This window comes from Meleagris gallopavo, chromosome Z (assembly GCF_000146605.3).
Source record: "Meleagris gallopavo isolate NT-WF06-2002-E0010 breed Aviagen turkey brand Nicholas breeding stock chromosome Z, Turkey_5.1, whole genome shotgun sequence".
Lineage (NCBI taxonomy): Eukaryota > Metazoa > Chordata > Aves > Galliformes > Phasianidae > Meleagris > Meleagris gallopavo.
In genome coordinates, this window is record NC_015041.2 from 30,978,556 (window position 1) to 30,994,708 (window position 16,153).

A 16,153-nucleotide genomic window follows, 5' to 3' on the forward strand; every position below is an offset into this window, starting at 1 on the left:
TACACTGGAACAGGTTGTCCAAGGAGGCTGTGGATGCCCCATCCCTGGAGGCATTCAAGGCCAGGCTGGATGTGGCTCTGGGCAGCCTGGTCTGGTGGTTGGTGATCCTGCACATAGCAGGGGGGTTGAAACTAGATGATCATTGTGGTCCTCTTCAATCCAGGCCATTCTATGATTCTGTGAAAAAGCTGGTGGTCTAGACACTACAATACAGTTAACACAGAGATAATGCACTGATGTCATAACACTAATGATTTTAATGATTATTACACCCAAGGACATTCAGGTGATTATTCCAGAAACAAAGAAGACAGGTGTAAAGTTTTACAAATCTGTTAGGTTGGTAAATCTGAGCCATAGTGAATAAAACAACCTTCTCATGCTCAACCAGCAAGTCTGAAATAGTAATGAATGCAGTACTGTTTTCCTTTGTTAAAGGACTGCTCGCACGTGTGCTTCTTTATGGGACTCCAATCCCTCACTATATTGTAACATATTTGAAAACAACAATTAGCAATTAATTGTGAAAAACAAATTTCCAAAAGCAATGAAAAGCAGATGGAACAAGAACAATGTAATCAAAATTTTCATAATTGACACTCTTTTTCCCTTTGGAGGCAGGAGTTGCAGAATCCTGCTAACAAGGAGTTCCTTGTCACTTTAGGAGCTATGTACAATTTAATTCATTTATTGTAAATGTTCAGCCATCCGTGTTAAAGACTAATGCAAAGCAACAAAAGTGAATTCAACCAATACTGCAATACTCCAAAAGCTAAAATTATATCACATATTATCGAGAAGATGATCAGAAAAAACTGCTATGAATCATACATGTTAACAGTCTCTGTGGCTGCAGTGCCAGTGACTTTTCTATAAATAACAATAAGACTCACTTAATAGCTTATTTGCCACGTGCACCTCCTAGAGACCACATGTGATACCTACATGGAAGCCACTATCTAAGGGAGCAAATGAAACAGTCACAGAATTAATTAACACCTGTTCAAGCATTTTATTTTGCTTAGTGGCAGAGAAAAACAGTAATTTTGCATAACTTCTATCTTAAAGGTGACCCTGTGCAAAATGATATCAGGCTGTCACCCTCATCAGAAACAGGTGCAAATTCAGGTGTTAAAAAAGGGGACAGTGTAGTATGTATTCAGGCTTTTGCTACAAAATCACAGGAGACGGCTTTTCAGACTTTACTGACTTACTGCTGTAGGCAATGTTGCAGATTCATTTACTTAATCTCAGGTCAACAGAGGATTAATCCTAGTAATTAAGATCCAAGTCACACTTGTAAAATGCCCAATTCTCTATCCTGGTGACAGAAGTTACCTGAGAAGTCTACATTTGTAAGAATAAGCAGGATGAATCTGAGACCAATAGTTGGACGCCACTAATGTCTACTGCCTTGAAATTCTCAGAGGCAGTTTTGAATGCAAATTAGTAAATCTAAAAATTAGTCTGCATTTTTGTTTTTTACATACTATTTCTCCATAGTTTAGAGAATCGTTCCCTTCCAGTGTACAATTCACAAAAAAATGTGCTCAATGATTTACAATGGCAGAGCAGAAAGTTTCCATTCATTTCAAAAAGTAATTAACTGATTTGTTGTATACCCAGTCTTCCCACTGAACAAATAACTCCTAAAAATTATGTTTTTTAGAAACAGTGGTTTCTAAACCTGAGGTGTTTGAGAAGAGTCTGCAAGTAGGCATATCTGAACTGCTGTGAAGACTTCAGATGCAGAGCCTTGCAAGCCCCAAATTTGTCAGCCACTTTGCCTTCAGATACTTACATAAAAGTAAAGCTAAGCTTTCTCTAATAATATGGATTTATTAAGTATAGTTAGGAGATTTCATTTTATTTTTAGACCTACCAGTAGATAGGCATTCTCATAAAAGCACTATTCAAAAATGTAGATATTTGAAGCTAAGTATGAATAGCAATTAATTCAAGATTATCTAGAGATACAGTTCAAAATAAATTTTTCTTTAGTATTTTATACCTTTAGCATCATTGTAGCAACTTAAAATATAAGGCAGAAAGACTACAAGAAGCCTATCCCTTGTACTGTATCCAGAATTATAAAGTTATTTTTCATGTCAGTATTCTAGAAAGCAATTTAAGTGTATAACTTCTTCTGACACTGTAATGAAACAGTATACAGAAAGCATTTACATTCACTTTAAATTGATGCAGAATTGAAACTGAGAAAGGCAAACATCCTTTAGGATGATCCATAGGAAACAATAGATACAAAAATACTGCTATGAGTAACCAAAAATGTATCTTCATCTTTCAGAATACCATTCCCGGCTGCTAATAAACATATGCTTTAAAAATTGACTTTTTTGGTTTGTGTTTCTGCCCCACTTCAAAAGATGAAGGAGAAATGAGATAAAGAAAACAGCTCCAGATCTTAAGATACTGCCATTTAACAATTAAACTATTATGGCCCAACAGCAATGTAATAATTGCTTTGAAATCTAGCAATAATCCAATCAATTCCCATATGATGGGACACATCAGACTTGTGAACACTGAATGCCCTTTTTCAGTCCAAGTCCCAGGGCACAGAAAGCTGATACAGCTTGTTTTGCATGCTCTGAGCCCAAAAGACATTATTTGTTAGGGGTGATTTAATATTGAAGAAAGCAGCTCAGCAGCTTGAAATTATGCAGTGGCACACAGGGATCAGAGAACCAGTAAGATCATAATTCCTCACATCCTGACTTTTGGGCTTAATTTTACATCCATCAAAATCAATAGCAAAACTTGCCATTGACTTCAAAAGTATTTTGTATTCAGCATGGCCCTTTCCAGAAAGGAACGACCCACCCCCATCTAGTAATCATAAAGATCTATATTTATATATTTGTTCTAGATCAATTTCAATTTTTGCCTTAATATTTATTTTAAAATTTTTGAGAGGAGAGGGCAATGTTAACAGTGAGAATTCTCAAGTAAGCAATCAATTATCTTTAAAATGTTGGAAAAAAAGGCTGCTACTAATTTCATCAACTCTTCAAAAATAGTGCACCATAAAAGAAGAGCCTTATATATGGTTATCTGGTTTGTTTGCTAGCTTGCACCCTTCCCCTAAATCATACATGTTCCACCTTACCTCAAGACCATTTTGTAGTCAATACACTGCACTGTTTTTATTGTACACGGTAATCCAATCTAGCAAGCAGAGTTCCCACAGCTCACTGAAAAATGTTCTACAAGGCTTGAAAGCTACAGGTTTCTAAGAAGATTAAATGAAAGAGAGATCCACATCTCCACCCTTAAAGCCAAGAGAAAAGCATGAGTTTGCAACTCATGTCTCTCACTGAGTCCCTTGCTTTTACTTTGAGATAGGAGCCTGCATTTGTTTATGTATATCTGCATGTGAAGTTAAAAATTTTCTCATGGCCCTTCCTGTGAAGAAAGAGGTTGCATGATTTTGGAGGCTAAGCAATACAATTAGGAAAATAATTACTAATATATTTGCAGTGTATAAATTAATATATTGATGAATAATTAATGAATGAGCCTGTCTACTTTTCAATTACTTTGTTTAAAAAGATTTTTGCTTTCTGGTTATATAGTATGATTGAAGGAAGTAATACTTAAAATTCAGGTCCCAATTTACAGTACTGTTTCTTGCTTACATATTGAAATTTTACTTACAGGAATTCCAGCTATTGGCATTTCTTCTGGAGAAAAAGTGACCTTTTCTCCACGTGAAATGTCATGTATGAAACAACAGTGTCCTGGACCATTCCCATGCTAGAATCAAGTCCTGATTATCTCTCTGGAAAGCAAGAAACCATCCCTCTCCACTGAAACTAGCCTCTTGTTTTTATCCCTTGTTTTTATAGATGCACATGATAATATAAATTACTAATATGATATAAGGTATAATAAAATAAGTCAAATGTTCAGTATGCCACAAGGCACTAGCACAGGCTGTCCAGAGGAGCTGTGGCTGCCCACCCCTGGAGGTGCCAAAGCCACCTTGGATGGGGGCCCTGGGCAGCCTGAGCTGGTGGGTGGCAGAGAATTGGAACTGGATGGAAATTTAAGGTCTCTTCCAACTCAAACCACTCTGTATTTCTATATCTTCAGCCTTAGGCAGGAATGACTTGCTGCTTGGAGAGAGTCCAAATTTAAGAAGACATTTCTCTGGACAGCTAATCTGGGGAAGAAAAATGAGAAATGTGTTCCTCAGAAATTTTAAATATCTGAGTTAAATATTATGGAAATGGGATATCAGGCAGAGAACTAGTGAAATGATGTAAGAAGCAAAACACCATCCTATAAATCTGCATTGTATATCGCTGACCTTTAATATGGTCTACATGGCATTTCTCAGACAAATCATTACGTGATTTAGAAATTAGAGGAAAGAAACTAACAGTGCCAGTTTGAAAGTTGAATATGTGTCAAAAGTTCATCGTGAAGGGGAGTACTTAATATCATGGTAATCAATACAGAGAGGAAATAACTTCTTTCTAATCCATACTTTTCAGAGTATTTTCATAACTGTTTACATCACTGTGGCATTCATACATCCAGCCAAGGAGAAGCCTTTCAACAGGACATGTGTCTAACTTAAAATAAAAGTGTAACAGATAAATAGAACGAATATTAAGAATGAAACAGCACCAAAGGAATAAAATCATACAAACAATAGCTTCTATATAGTACGCTTTCAAATTACTTCTAAACCATTACTGGTTTAGAAATAGCAACAATGACATGGAATATTTCTAACTTTTATTCTCTACCCATAGACAAAGGAATTTCTAGAGTTTTGGTCTTTTAACCAAGCAATAGCTTGGTGATTGTGCTGGAATCAGCCTTGTAGAAAGAAACGAGATTTGGTAATTTGATAGAAGCTTGCACCACAAATTAATTAAACAACAAAATTAATACTCTATTAATCCCAAAAGAGGCGCTTATCCTCTATCCTTACAAACCCCCCAGACTTCACCCTCCTCTCTCAGGAAAAAGCCTATATAAGTGGACAGGTCTCAAACCGTGCCCTGCAGGTCACAAAGCACAGGCTGTGACAGCGGACACACCTCCCCCTTAGTACTCTATATCTGCTGCAGCAGTTTTACTGCAATGTGAGAGGGTGAAAAGTTAATGCTGGCAGGTTATGCAATAAATGTCACTGGTAATACCACTGACTGGACTAGACTCCCAGCTGTAAGCAGTTAAGAGGTGATAAAGCAGGATTAATCACTGAGCAAAATTTATGATTCTCAGCAGAGGATGTAGTATGACTTCCCTGCAATCTTTATTTTTCCTTGAAAAAGAAATTATTTTGCAGCAATCTGTCTTTCGTTTCTGTTGCACATTGTAGTGGAGTTAATGCCATCATGCATACACCTCTAAGCCTATTCTCACACACTTCCCCTAAAAAAAGTCATGCAAGGTCATTGCTATTTATGGCTATTCATGTAAATGAATACAACTTCACTGGCGCTGAGAATAATGAAATAGTAATGAAATACTGAAGAAAAAATACAAACAAACAAACAGTAACTTCTCTTCAGGCTGACCTGATAAAATTGCCTCTATCAGTAAAATTGCCCAAAATGAGGCACTGCTCACAGAGGCAGAGGAGTAGTTAGCCAACTAAAGCCGCTTTGGATGCAGTGTGAGCTCTGAACCTTCTCTTGCTGTTGAAATGAATACATGATCATATATTAAAACTCTCATTGCCCTCCTAGGTTGTGGAGCTCAACTATACTGCCAGTCAGACAGTGACTGGTTTTCCAAGATTGCATTTTTTCATTTCTTCTTTTTGGATAGGAAAACACATAAACCAGCAAAAAAAACATCAGTGAAGCCAAACAGTAACTGTTTCCTCAAAATAATGGAGGCTGTGTACAAAATAACAAAATCTGTGATAATGTACTGTGATTTCTTTTTTCTGTGAAAGGCAATCTTTTTTGCCAAAAGTATCCTATAATGCTGCTCTAACTTAGGACTTTCAATTTGTCAGTGACTGTGACAATGGAAGGGTTTAATGCACAAGTTCACCACAAAAATAAGTTTAACCCAAAATGTCTGTTCTCCCAAAAATGAAAGCAGAACATGAAGCCCACAGTTTTGACTTAGGTCCCAATATACAAAAGATGCTGCCTTTAATTAGATGCAAGTTTGACTGATACTTGCTAAGATCTATTTCTAGTTCGTATAGAATAATATATTATTTAAATTGTCCACTGGACAGGTATATGGAATAAATAGTCAGCAACTCAGTGACAGTTTTGATGATGGGAAAAGGACTGCCAGAATGCTAATTATATAGAAAGGGTAAGCATATATCAGTGTATATAAAATTATGTACATGATGAATCACACCCTTCTTCCCAGGCACTTTGAATGGCATTTATCTTTTTCCACCATCAGCTACTGAGGAAAGAAGACATGATTTCATGCAGAAGTTTAAGGACCTAGTGTGATGGAGGACTGATTATCATCTCAGCACTTTGATAAATTCTATAGCAGTTGAAATGTTTTTTGTCTGTGCAAGGACAATACAGAGTTAAAACATTCTGTAAGGAGAGTTCTCAGGAAAGTACACTCGACTTCTACTGATAAAGGGAAAATTTTGAAGAGAAGAATTTAATGAGAGGTTTTAGATTGATATCACAAACACATTCACCCTTCTTCTTCTAGACCTGCTCTTACTTGTGACACAGAACAGCTGATCCATGCTTAATCACTTCATGACAACTACCTTTTTCCCCGTCATATCATTTTAGGTTTTAAAAACCCACCAGTTCCAAGAACGAGTTAGAATCTCAAACTTGTGTTCTTAGCACTTTTACTTCTGCATAGCTTAATGAATCCAGACGTTAACTTAAGCTGTATGTAATTAAGAACTGGCTCAAATACAATGGAATGTATTGGTTGGAGCTGTCAAAAGCTTTCTGTTTTTTTTTTTGCTTCTAATTTTTATGATTATAAAACCTGACTTTCAACAAGCACCAGACAAGGAGGGCACATATCTGATCCTTGCACTTCTCTGTTTTCACATCATCTTTGTTTTACAGCTTTCTTCAAAACAAACATATTCTGTATTATACACTAACAAATTAAACTTAGTTATAATCTTATTCTATGCTTACAGCAGCAAAATGCTTTAGTTCTTAGAAAAAAACTCAGAAAGAGAAGGGACTCAAAAAGGGGCTGTTCCCATATCTTTAAAGTTAAGAGTGAAATGATTTAAAACAAAACAAAACAAAAAAAGAACAAAATCCCAGAAAATCACAAGAACAGAAGCACTTCTTCAAACTTCATTTTTTGGCATCTGGCCTTGGCCATGTACTGCTGGCTAGTGGGGAGTATTACCACTGAGAAAGACCAAGGCCATTGTAAAGTCACTAGTGTTCAGAATCTTATTAGCAACCTCAGTCTTGCTAACAATCTCTGCCCTTGGGACACCTTCCGCCACACACATTTTAGAAAAGACAGGTACCTACATCCTCTCTGAAAACATGGTGCTTAATATTGCCTTTTCATGGAATCAGAAGGTTGGAAAAGACCTTCAACTTCATCAAATCTAAATATCAACCTGACCTACCAAGTTCCATCACAAAACCATGCCACTCAGAGACACATCCAAATGTCTCTAGGGATGATCAGGGGTGGAAACTTCACCATTTCCCTGTCCAGCCCGTTTCAGTGTTTGTATCTGACGAGGTTCAGACTGGATGTTAGGAACAGATTCTTCATTGAGACTGTAGTTGGGTACTGGAATAGGCTTCCCAAGGGCAGTGATCACAGCACAGAGCCTACGGGAGATGAAGAAATGTTTGAGCAATGCTCTGTGAAATATGGTTTCATTTTGAGGTGGTCCTGTGTGGAGCCAGGAGCTGGACTCAATGATCCTATGCTCTCCTTTCATCTCAGGATATTCAGTGATTTAATGATTTCAGATCTCTCTGAGCACAACTTGAGACCATATCATTGTGTCTTAGCAGCTACTACCTGAGAAGGAAGACTGATAACCACCTCACTGCAAACTTTTCAAGTAGTTGTAAAAATCAGTAACATCTCCCTTCACTCAGCCTCCTCCAGATTAAACAGCCCCAGTTCCTTTGACTGCACCTCATAAATGCTTGATTTCTTTGCCCTTTACCAGCTTTGTTGCTCTTCTCTGCACACACTCAAGCAATTCAACATCCGTCTTGTTGCAAGTGGCCAAAGACTGAAAAAACATTTGAGGTGTGGTCTCACCAAAGCCCATGTACAATGGGAAGATCATTTCTCTAGTCCTGCTGGCCATACCATTTTCATTCCAGGACAGGATACCATCAACTTTCTTGGCCACCTGGGCACGCTGATTAAAATAGGGCCAGAAAAACAGGAAACTGAGTTGTGCCTTGTCAACCATGATACAGTAAGTGGAGCACATTAAGTGAGTAGTGAATGCAAGAGATTTGAACATAATTGAATTCAAGTTATGGGTTCTCACAACCAAAGTTTGAATAACCTCTAAGAAACAATAGATTTGTAGCTTGAAATCTTAGCCTGATAGGTAAATTTTGAGAATCAATTTGGGAAACATAAGTAGAGGAACACAAGTTACATAAGAAAGAAGTACCATAGTGCTCCATCTGGGTCTGGTATTTCTGAGCAAGCCTGGAAGAAAAACTACAGTCTCAGAAGATGATCTCTACTGAAAAAAAGAGGCTCCTTTATACTTCAAGTATCTTCAAGAAGGCAGATATTCTGAGGATCAGTATTCTGATATTATGGTTAAAATTTTACATACAAACTCCTGAAGTTCTAGCATCCTCTTGAGGATCTGGACGAAAGCAATCAAGACTGAGATGGCAGAAGGAAAAGCATTTATAAACTTTCCTGAGTTTAAGACTGAAAATTCTTGTCTCTTTGTTCATCTTTTTAGGACATCAGATTTAGCCGCATCTGGAGTTCTTCTAAGACATTCCATGGTGAAAGTTTGCCAAAACAGCTGCTTTTATGCAGCCTCTAAAAAGTATTGTTTGACTTCTTTTTAATTACACATGCTTTTTAAAATTTATTTTAAACTATATTGATACTTTCTCCCCTTACTGTTAAAGGTGGCAGGATTTTGCTCTGCACAGTATGATCAAAAATTGTTGTTCAATCAATCTTAGTGAATCTCCATAATTTAAAAGCATTTAACCTGTACTGCATTTCCACACTGTCATTTTCTGCTCTTTACCAGGACACATATGTACAAAACCAAGAGATTCAAGTGGTGAAAATCACCATAATCATTGCTTCGTCTTTGGTAAGTTATTGAGAAGTGTTAAGATAAACCGAAAATAGCACAGTTTCACTGTACTGAAGGTTGCATATAAGGTATATCAAGCTCTATGTATGCCAGTAATAACACTAAATTGCTTCAACTGTTGAATGCTCAAAGCAAGTTAATTAACAGCTACTACTAGCAAAGTAACATTCAGGTACCACAGAAGAAACGTCACAGTTTTTAAGATGTAACACTCAGCTACACTTCTGTCAGAATAAAACAGGTAAAAGAACTCTGACGATGTTCCATGTACATAAAACAATTCAACTTTCTTTCATGCACATGTGAGATGCAGATGTTTGTAGTCCTATATGTACGTGCTTGCAGTAGATCAATAGACCAACTGAGAAATACCTGTAGAATAAAACTCCCATCTGCCTATGAAATATTACTTTAAGAAGTAGTTTGTTGGTAGTCAGGGAAGAAAGGGTATTCTACAGATAGATTAACAACTAACGGGGTCTGAGAATTCGAAAAGAAGTCCTGAAAAAAGCAACAATATCAACAAAAAACTGACCTCTTCAGGTGTTCACAACAACTACAGTGAACTTGGCTCTTCTGCAGACTCCAAGTTTTCCTGTACACATGCAGGCATTAATACAGCCAACAAGTAGAGAATTGTCTAAGAATAGCTCTAGCAGCCTTTCCTCTAGAGTGCAAACACTGCCGTTAAATACAACATGGCAACACTTGGGATCAGTGTGGATTTTGAAATACCACATCCAAGCTATTCAGGTTTCTTTAAACAACAAAAATAGCAATAAAAATAATGTCAAACTTTGTCTTGTTGGTAGAAATATCTCATTTTCCAAATATAAATGTAAAAAAAAACCAAAAACCTGCAATGGCTTTTATATACCATAGATTGCTTATTTAAATGGTACACTCAGTGAAACAGATGTCATTGCACAATATCTCTGTTCCACCCACATTCTGTTCTCCTAGTTGCCAAACAGAACTGTTTTGAGTTATTTACTGAGCGATCAGATTGAAGAATTTCTGCAAGGATCTCCACGCTACACCGAAAAAAACATAACAGTACTTAAAAACCAAAATGGAATTTCACATGATGTTCCATTGTTATTTAATTTGCTCAACATGCCTTTACTAGTAGAGATCACCATGGAAGACCAAAACCTTTAACAAAGGGTCAAAAAAATCTTATTTTTGCAACTTGATTTTTTTTTTTCTTTCTTCCTGACCCTTACACTGTTTCAACTTTGTGTTTTTAGACAATTTCATTCAACCAAGGAAAATATAGAATTATCACCAAAGCTTCCGTCTCAGTCCCCAGGATTATTTTTTCTTGTGTAGGGTATCTACATGCAACCCTAAATCCATGCCATAATATTACTTAGGTTGGAAGGAACTTTTGGAGGTGTCTGGCAGTGGGATTGTAACTTCAGTTATTGGGCCAATTCAGCCCACAGCACTCAGTGAAGCTTTTCAGCAATGCACCACACGTGTGTCATTCTACACTGTAGAACATAACTATCTGATTTTTGTCCTGTCCTTTCATGGTGTCTTGCTTTTGAACCTTTCTTCTTTCCTTCTCCCAACCTTGTCACATGATCTCTGGTCGATTACAGACTGCCGTTAGGCTTCCTCAGTGGGATGGGGGGAAGGAGACTAACCACAGCTCAGACAAAACCTTGCCAGCTGCACTCCACACAGAAAGACCAAAACAACACTAAATGCAAAAACAAAACTAAACAAAAAATAAAAACATCCCTACTCTGTTCTCATCAGTGTCAAACTGTCGCCAGAAATCGAGTTATAAGATTTCTTTAAACCTGTAATATTTTAAGAACCCAAACTGCATTTGTTTAAAAGTTAGTGCAGGAAAATAGAGAACAAAATGAAATTCATACACTCTGCATTCACATTCACAGGGAACTGATATATAGAACAAAAGAATTTAGAGAAAGTTGCTAAGCTTGAATACTTGTAGAATTCAGGAAAAAAAAAAAACGAACAAACAACAAACAAATGAAAAGAAACCCACAAGCACTTTAATTCTCAAACGTAAGAAAGGGGCATCTAAAACATGTCTAGAGATAGGTGTGCATTCTGCAGCACAGTGAATACATATCTAGCTAGTGATGGCTAAGCAGAAAAAACCATATCTATGACCTTTGCTCATAGTAAGTACTGTCCTTGTTAAAAATGTGAAACTTTCTTCAGCCTCTCAAGAAAAGTGGCACTAAAGCTACTAACATTAACATCAAAATACATTCTAGTATTCCAAAGGTTTTTCATCTCATCGGATTTTCACTCTTCAGTACTTGTTTGCTATTACGCCACCTAACCCTTCAACTTTCCAGCTTTATGTTGCCTTATTTAGAACTCTTGACTTTGCTGAGCTGCTTTCAGATTACAACATAAAGTCTTAAGGATAAATAAAGCAAGCACGTTTCTTAGCAGACCACTTGCCACTTTAGCAACAGCAGAATCAATAATGGATACGGAAAAGGAGTATAGTTCCCTAATTTTTCATTCCCACCTAATTTCTCTGCATCTGTAATATGAACACGTTTCAAGAAAAAGAGGTGGGTACATCAAAGCATGAGAGTGCTTCAGAAGTGAATGAACTTGACTTTTTTTTTTTAATGTCAGTGTACTTAAAGCATTTATTCATTTATTCAGTGCCCAACGTTCCTTCCAGTTGAAAATAACTGAGCACTTATCACATTACTCTAGCTATTCAACGCAACCCTGTAGCAGAGTCCAATGCAATCGATTTGCATGTTGACTAGAGTTTCAGACCAAGTATGTATTCACATGTCCTGCAAAGCTAGTTTCTGGACAGATGATAGTGCTTTAGTTGTTGATAGCTTTTTGATACTCCATAGTCCCTTCCTGTTATTGCTCACATCTAGCACTGACTGTGTTTTACAAAACACTGTGAAAGAATACATTTATCTGGAACCCAACTAATGCAGTTAAAGAAGCGCTTCATTCATTAGGGCAAATTGTTGGTGTTCATTCTTCATTTTCTTTTAAAATCCCAATTATGCATTTTGAGAAAGATAAAGACGAGCATGCTGATTTTCAAAAAAATATTCGAACAAAGAGGAAAGTACAAAATTGCAAGAAAGTGTATGTGTTAAATTTGGTAAGAATAAACAATTATTTATTTATTTACTTATTTAAGAAAGAAAGTCATGTCTTTCTTTGGATCAAATATTCTGTGGTTTCAGTCATAAAACTGAAAGTACTGCTCAGATATCAATACTGTTCTTCAAAGTTCGGCACACAGAATCATCAGTATTCTGTCAGCCTCAGGCAGGTAGCCTCTCTCATTATAGGAGCTCAGTCTCTCTGTCATTCTGTTTATCTGCCTGTACACTTTTATGGGTTTGTTTCTCTTCTAAAGTACTAATATGCCATTGTGAAATGAAAGAAATGAGTGAAGTGTTCCCTGACACTGGATAATTACTGGATAATAAAAACTTATCTGATGAATAATTCTACTGTCAGATAAAACTAGACAGCTTGATTTTATTATCAAGCATTCAGTTAAGATAGTGTCTACATAAATAAGTACGTACGGGTTCCACTTCAAGAGTCCTTTAAATGCAGTCTGCTTTAAGAAAAGATCTTTTTAAGAAATGATGATAATTTCTGAACATTCACTGATCACAGACTTCCTTTTTTTTCTTCTTTTTTTCTTCCATATGGCAAAGTCTGAAGACAACCTTGCTTAGTTGAAACACTGTGAAAGGAAAACCATCCCAACTAAACAGAGTACCTCTGGGTTTTACCATTATGATCACTGCTTTTCCAGGTAATTTTTGTTCATAGAATGTCACTAATTACAATGGGATGTTGGTATACCATACAAACGCCAGTAGATGAAAAACATCTCCTGAAAACATCTATACAAATGACATTATGTATTGCTTTGGGTGCTTTTTTTGAAGAAGGAAGTGTATTAACAGCCTTTAAAAAGCCACATTTTGTCATGAGATTCCCCACAGCTATTGTTGCTGCTGAACCGAAAGGCTTAGGGAAAACAAAAACAATTATATCTCAGACCTCATCAATGTTGCAAAACGCTGAACAAAGGTTTATGTCATTCCGCTGGCATTTTGTCCTGCTCTCTGTGCAATTTGGATCATTCTGGAGCTAAAAGCTATTGATTTACTAGAAAGCAACTTCATGTTTTGTATTTTCAATCCTATTGGTCTGATTAAACAAAAAGACCTTTCAGCAAAACACAGAACCTTTTATATTACTTACTGTACTGTACTCAAGTCTGTCACAATAAAGAAGGAGTTGGCACTGATAACAGCAGTATTACATTTATGCTCATTAAAAATCAACAAACCTTTCCTTCAGCGTCTCCTGTTGTAGCCTTCTCAACCTTGTTCCTGTTTAAAATTTTTTTCACCCATTCTTCTACTTGAACATTGAACTTCATGAAAGTCACATAGCAAAAGTATGCTGTCAGGAGTGTTAAGCTTTCCCACCACATGATTAAGTTATCCAGAAAAAAGATGATTAGCAAGATCAAGTCAACGATGTAAAAGGACACATCTCGAAAGAGTGGCCACCAAGTAAGATTCAAGATTTCTCTAGAAAATAGAGCACACATTCCAATCACGAACAGGATATTAAACACAGCAGATCCCACTATTGTCCCAATGCCGACATTGCTGTGGGATATAAACACTCCTATTAAAGAAGTGAAGAGTTCTGGGGCTGAGCCACCAGCAGCCATGAAGGTTGCCCCTGCCACATCATCAGATATGCTCAGCTTTTCAGTGATGACAGTCAAAGAAGGAACGAAGAACTCATCACAGACTATGGCTAAGGCTATGAACATGTAAATCATTCCAATAACATGCAGTATCACTGCACCCTTTCTTCTTTCTTCGAGAGAGAAAAGGTCCTCTGGGTACTCTCCTTTGGAAAGATCTTCTGTTGCATTGTCATGTTCAGCTTCACGTTTCATAGACGTAGGTGAATCTAGAGTGCCACCTTCATTTTGTTCCACGAAATCCAACAGAGTTCTTTGGTGACCATGCACCAGCTTTTGGCTATCTAGGCTGCTAGCCAACACCTTGCTATGTGTTTCCATCTTGAAAAAGGCACTAATTGAAAGAGAGATAGTACTAATGGCCACTACACTGACAAGAAGCCCTATTATCCTTATCAGTCTCAGTTTTTTCCTAACATTCTGGTGCCGTTTGCAACCAAACATTGGTTCCTTCAAACACCACTCTTCCAAGACACTACCAACAGTTTTTTTGCAAAGAGCCATTGTGAGTCCTGTATGAGATGCTGAGGGAGTCAGATGGATTGTTCCTTCATAATTTTCTTCAACTTAGAAGGTAAAGGTGCTTTAAGGGTTCTTCCACGAAGTACTTTTATTCTTCATAGGAAGTATTTTCTTCATTCGTACTAAAAGGGGCAAATAGGTATTATTAACATTAGTAAAAGAATACATGAATAAAAGCCTTCATAGACTTGGTTAAATTTAGAATTCAAAGCAGAATATTACTGACTGCAACACAGTACCCTGCCTCATACCCTAAGGCAACAGTGTGTTTGCTTCAGCATTAACCCTGCAGATAAAAGTCTATCAGTAGTCAAATCACTTTATGCCACTGCTCAGCATTAGGACTCAGCTGATGACAAAAAATCCTTGCAGAAAGGAAGAACTGTCCCCAGATTCACAACAAATGAAGAAACCACTGTTTTAATTGCTACACCAAAGGTTATCATCTTCTGTAATTACTTTCTTCCACAATCACGTAATGCCCAATTCCCAAATGCAGAGGCAGTAATGTATGAAAAAAGCAATCAAAGTGTAACAAGTATCTCATCAGGCTTCTGTGCAGCCAAGGTAGTACTAATTGAAATGTTACACGCATGTAGAGCAAGTCATTATAATGTGTAGGTAACACAGTGAGCTGTTGGAGTAGGATCGAAATGAAGATCTGTGATACACACAGTTTCTTTAATTCCTCTGCAAAAATCAGCTCAAGTTTGCACAAAGAATACAACTTGCTTCTGACCAGATCTAGACATTAGTTTAAGCTAGATAGCACAAGAGTTTAATTCACCTTCGATTTTACCTCACACGTTCAGCTATAAAGTAGGAAGCCAAATACTTTTTGGCATGTGTTTTTTAAAAGCACCCATCTTACAGACTGTGTTAAAGAAAACAATTTAAGTTCATGCCTTCAGCTTAAAGGTGATGCTGAAACTTTGAGAATACGAGAAGGACTATTTGTATCAGAGCAGAGTGGTGGAAAGAACAATACTTTCGATACAGGAAAGAAAAAATAAATAGTTATTATATAACAGGGACTGTGATTACCTAAAAGACCTAAAAGATTACCTTCAAAGACGACAACATAGAAATTAGTTGCATACATGTTATGCATAGCAAGCCACATTTTCTACAGCACGAAATATAAAATCGACTATCAATAACTTCTGATTACGGTGTAAAACCACTGCATTACACCACATACTGCAGTAAAAGCTGAATTTTGAAGAATATATAAAATGCCGATTTTGTACTCTCAAAGAAAGAATTACAACTACAACAGTTACCTACATAAAAGTTCCTAAGTCACGAGCAACATTTCCTGATTTTACAAACGGCACCCGCGCTAAGATATCATAGAAACACGCTCCATCCCCAAAATACAGCACCACAGTGGAGATATTCTATTTTCCACCTGAGAGTTACACTCACCAGCCTGCCACACAAACACCAAGCAGGGAAGGCGGCAGAACGGCATCGTCGCTTCGTGCAACACACGTGCCACAGGGGCCGATCCCCCGACCCAGCTACCCCCTGTCCAGCCTGGCCCCGGCACCCCGCCA

At 37.2% G+C, this 16,153-nt stretch overlaps 1 protein-coding gene across 2 annotated transcripts in view; it reads right to left on the reverse strand.

The window, feature by feature from the left end:
- The window catches only part of SLC24A2 (solute carrier family 24 member 2), a 103,702-nt gene extending 88,991 nt beyond the window's left edge, over positions 1–14,711 (reverse strand). For both annotated transcript variants that reach the window (XM_010725701.2, XM_010725700.2), the window contains exon 1: positions 13,641–14,711. In XM_010725701.2, the coding sequence (XP_010724003.1) occupies positions 13,641–14,576 (936 nt within the window). In that variant the 5' untranslated portion in view covers positions 14,577–14,711. The remainder of the gene's footprint in view (positions 1–13,640) is intronic.
- Between the last annotated feature and the right edge of the window lie 1,442 nt (positions 14,712–16,153).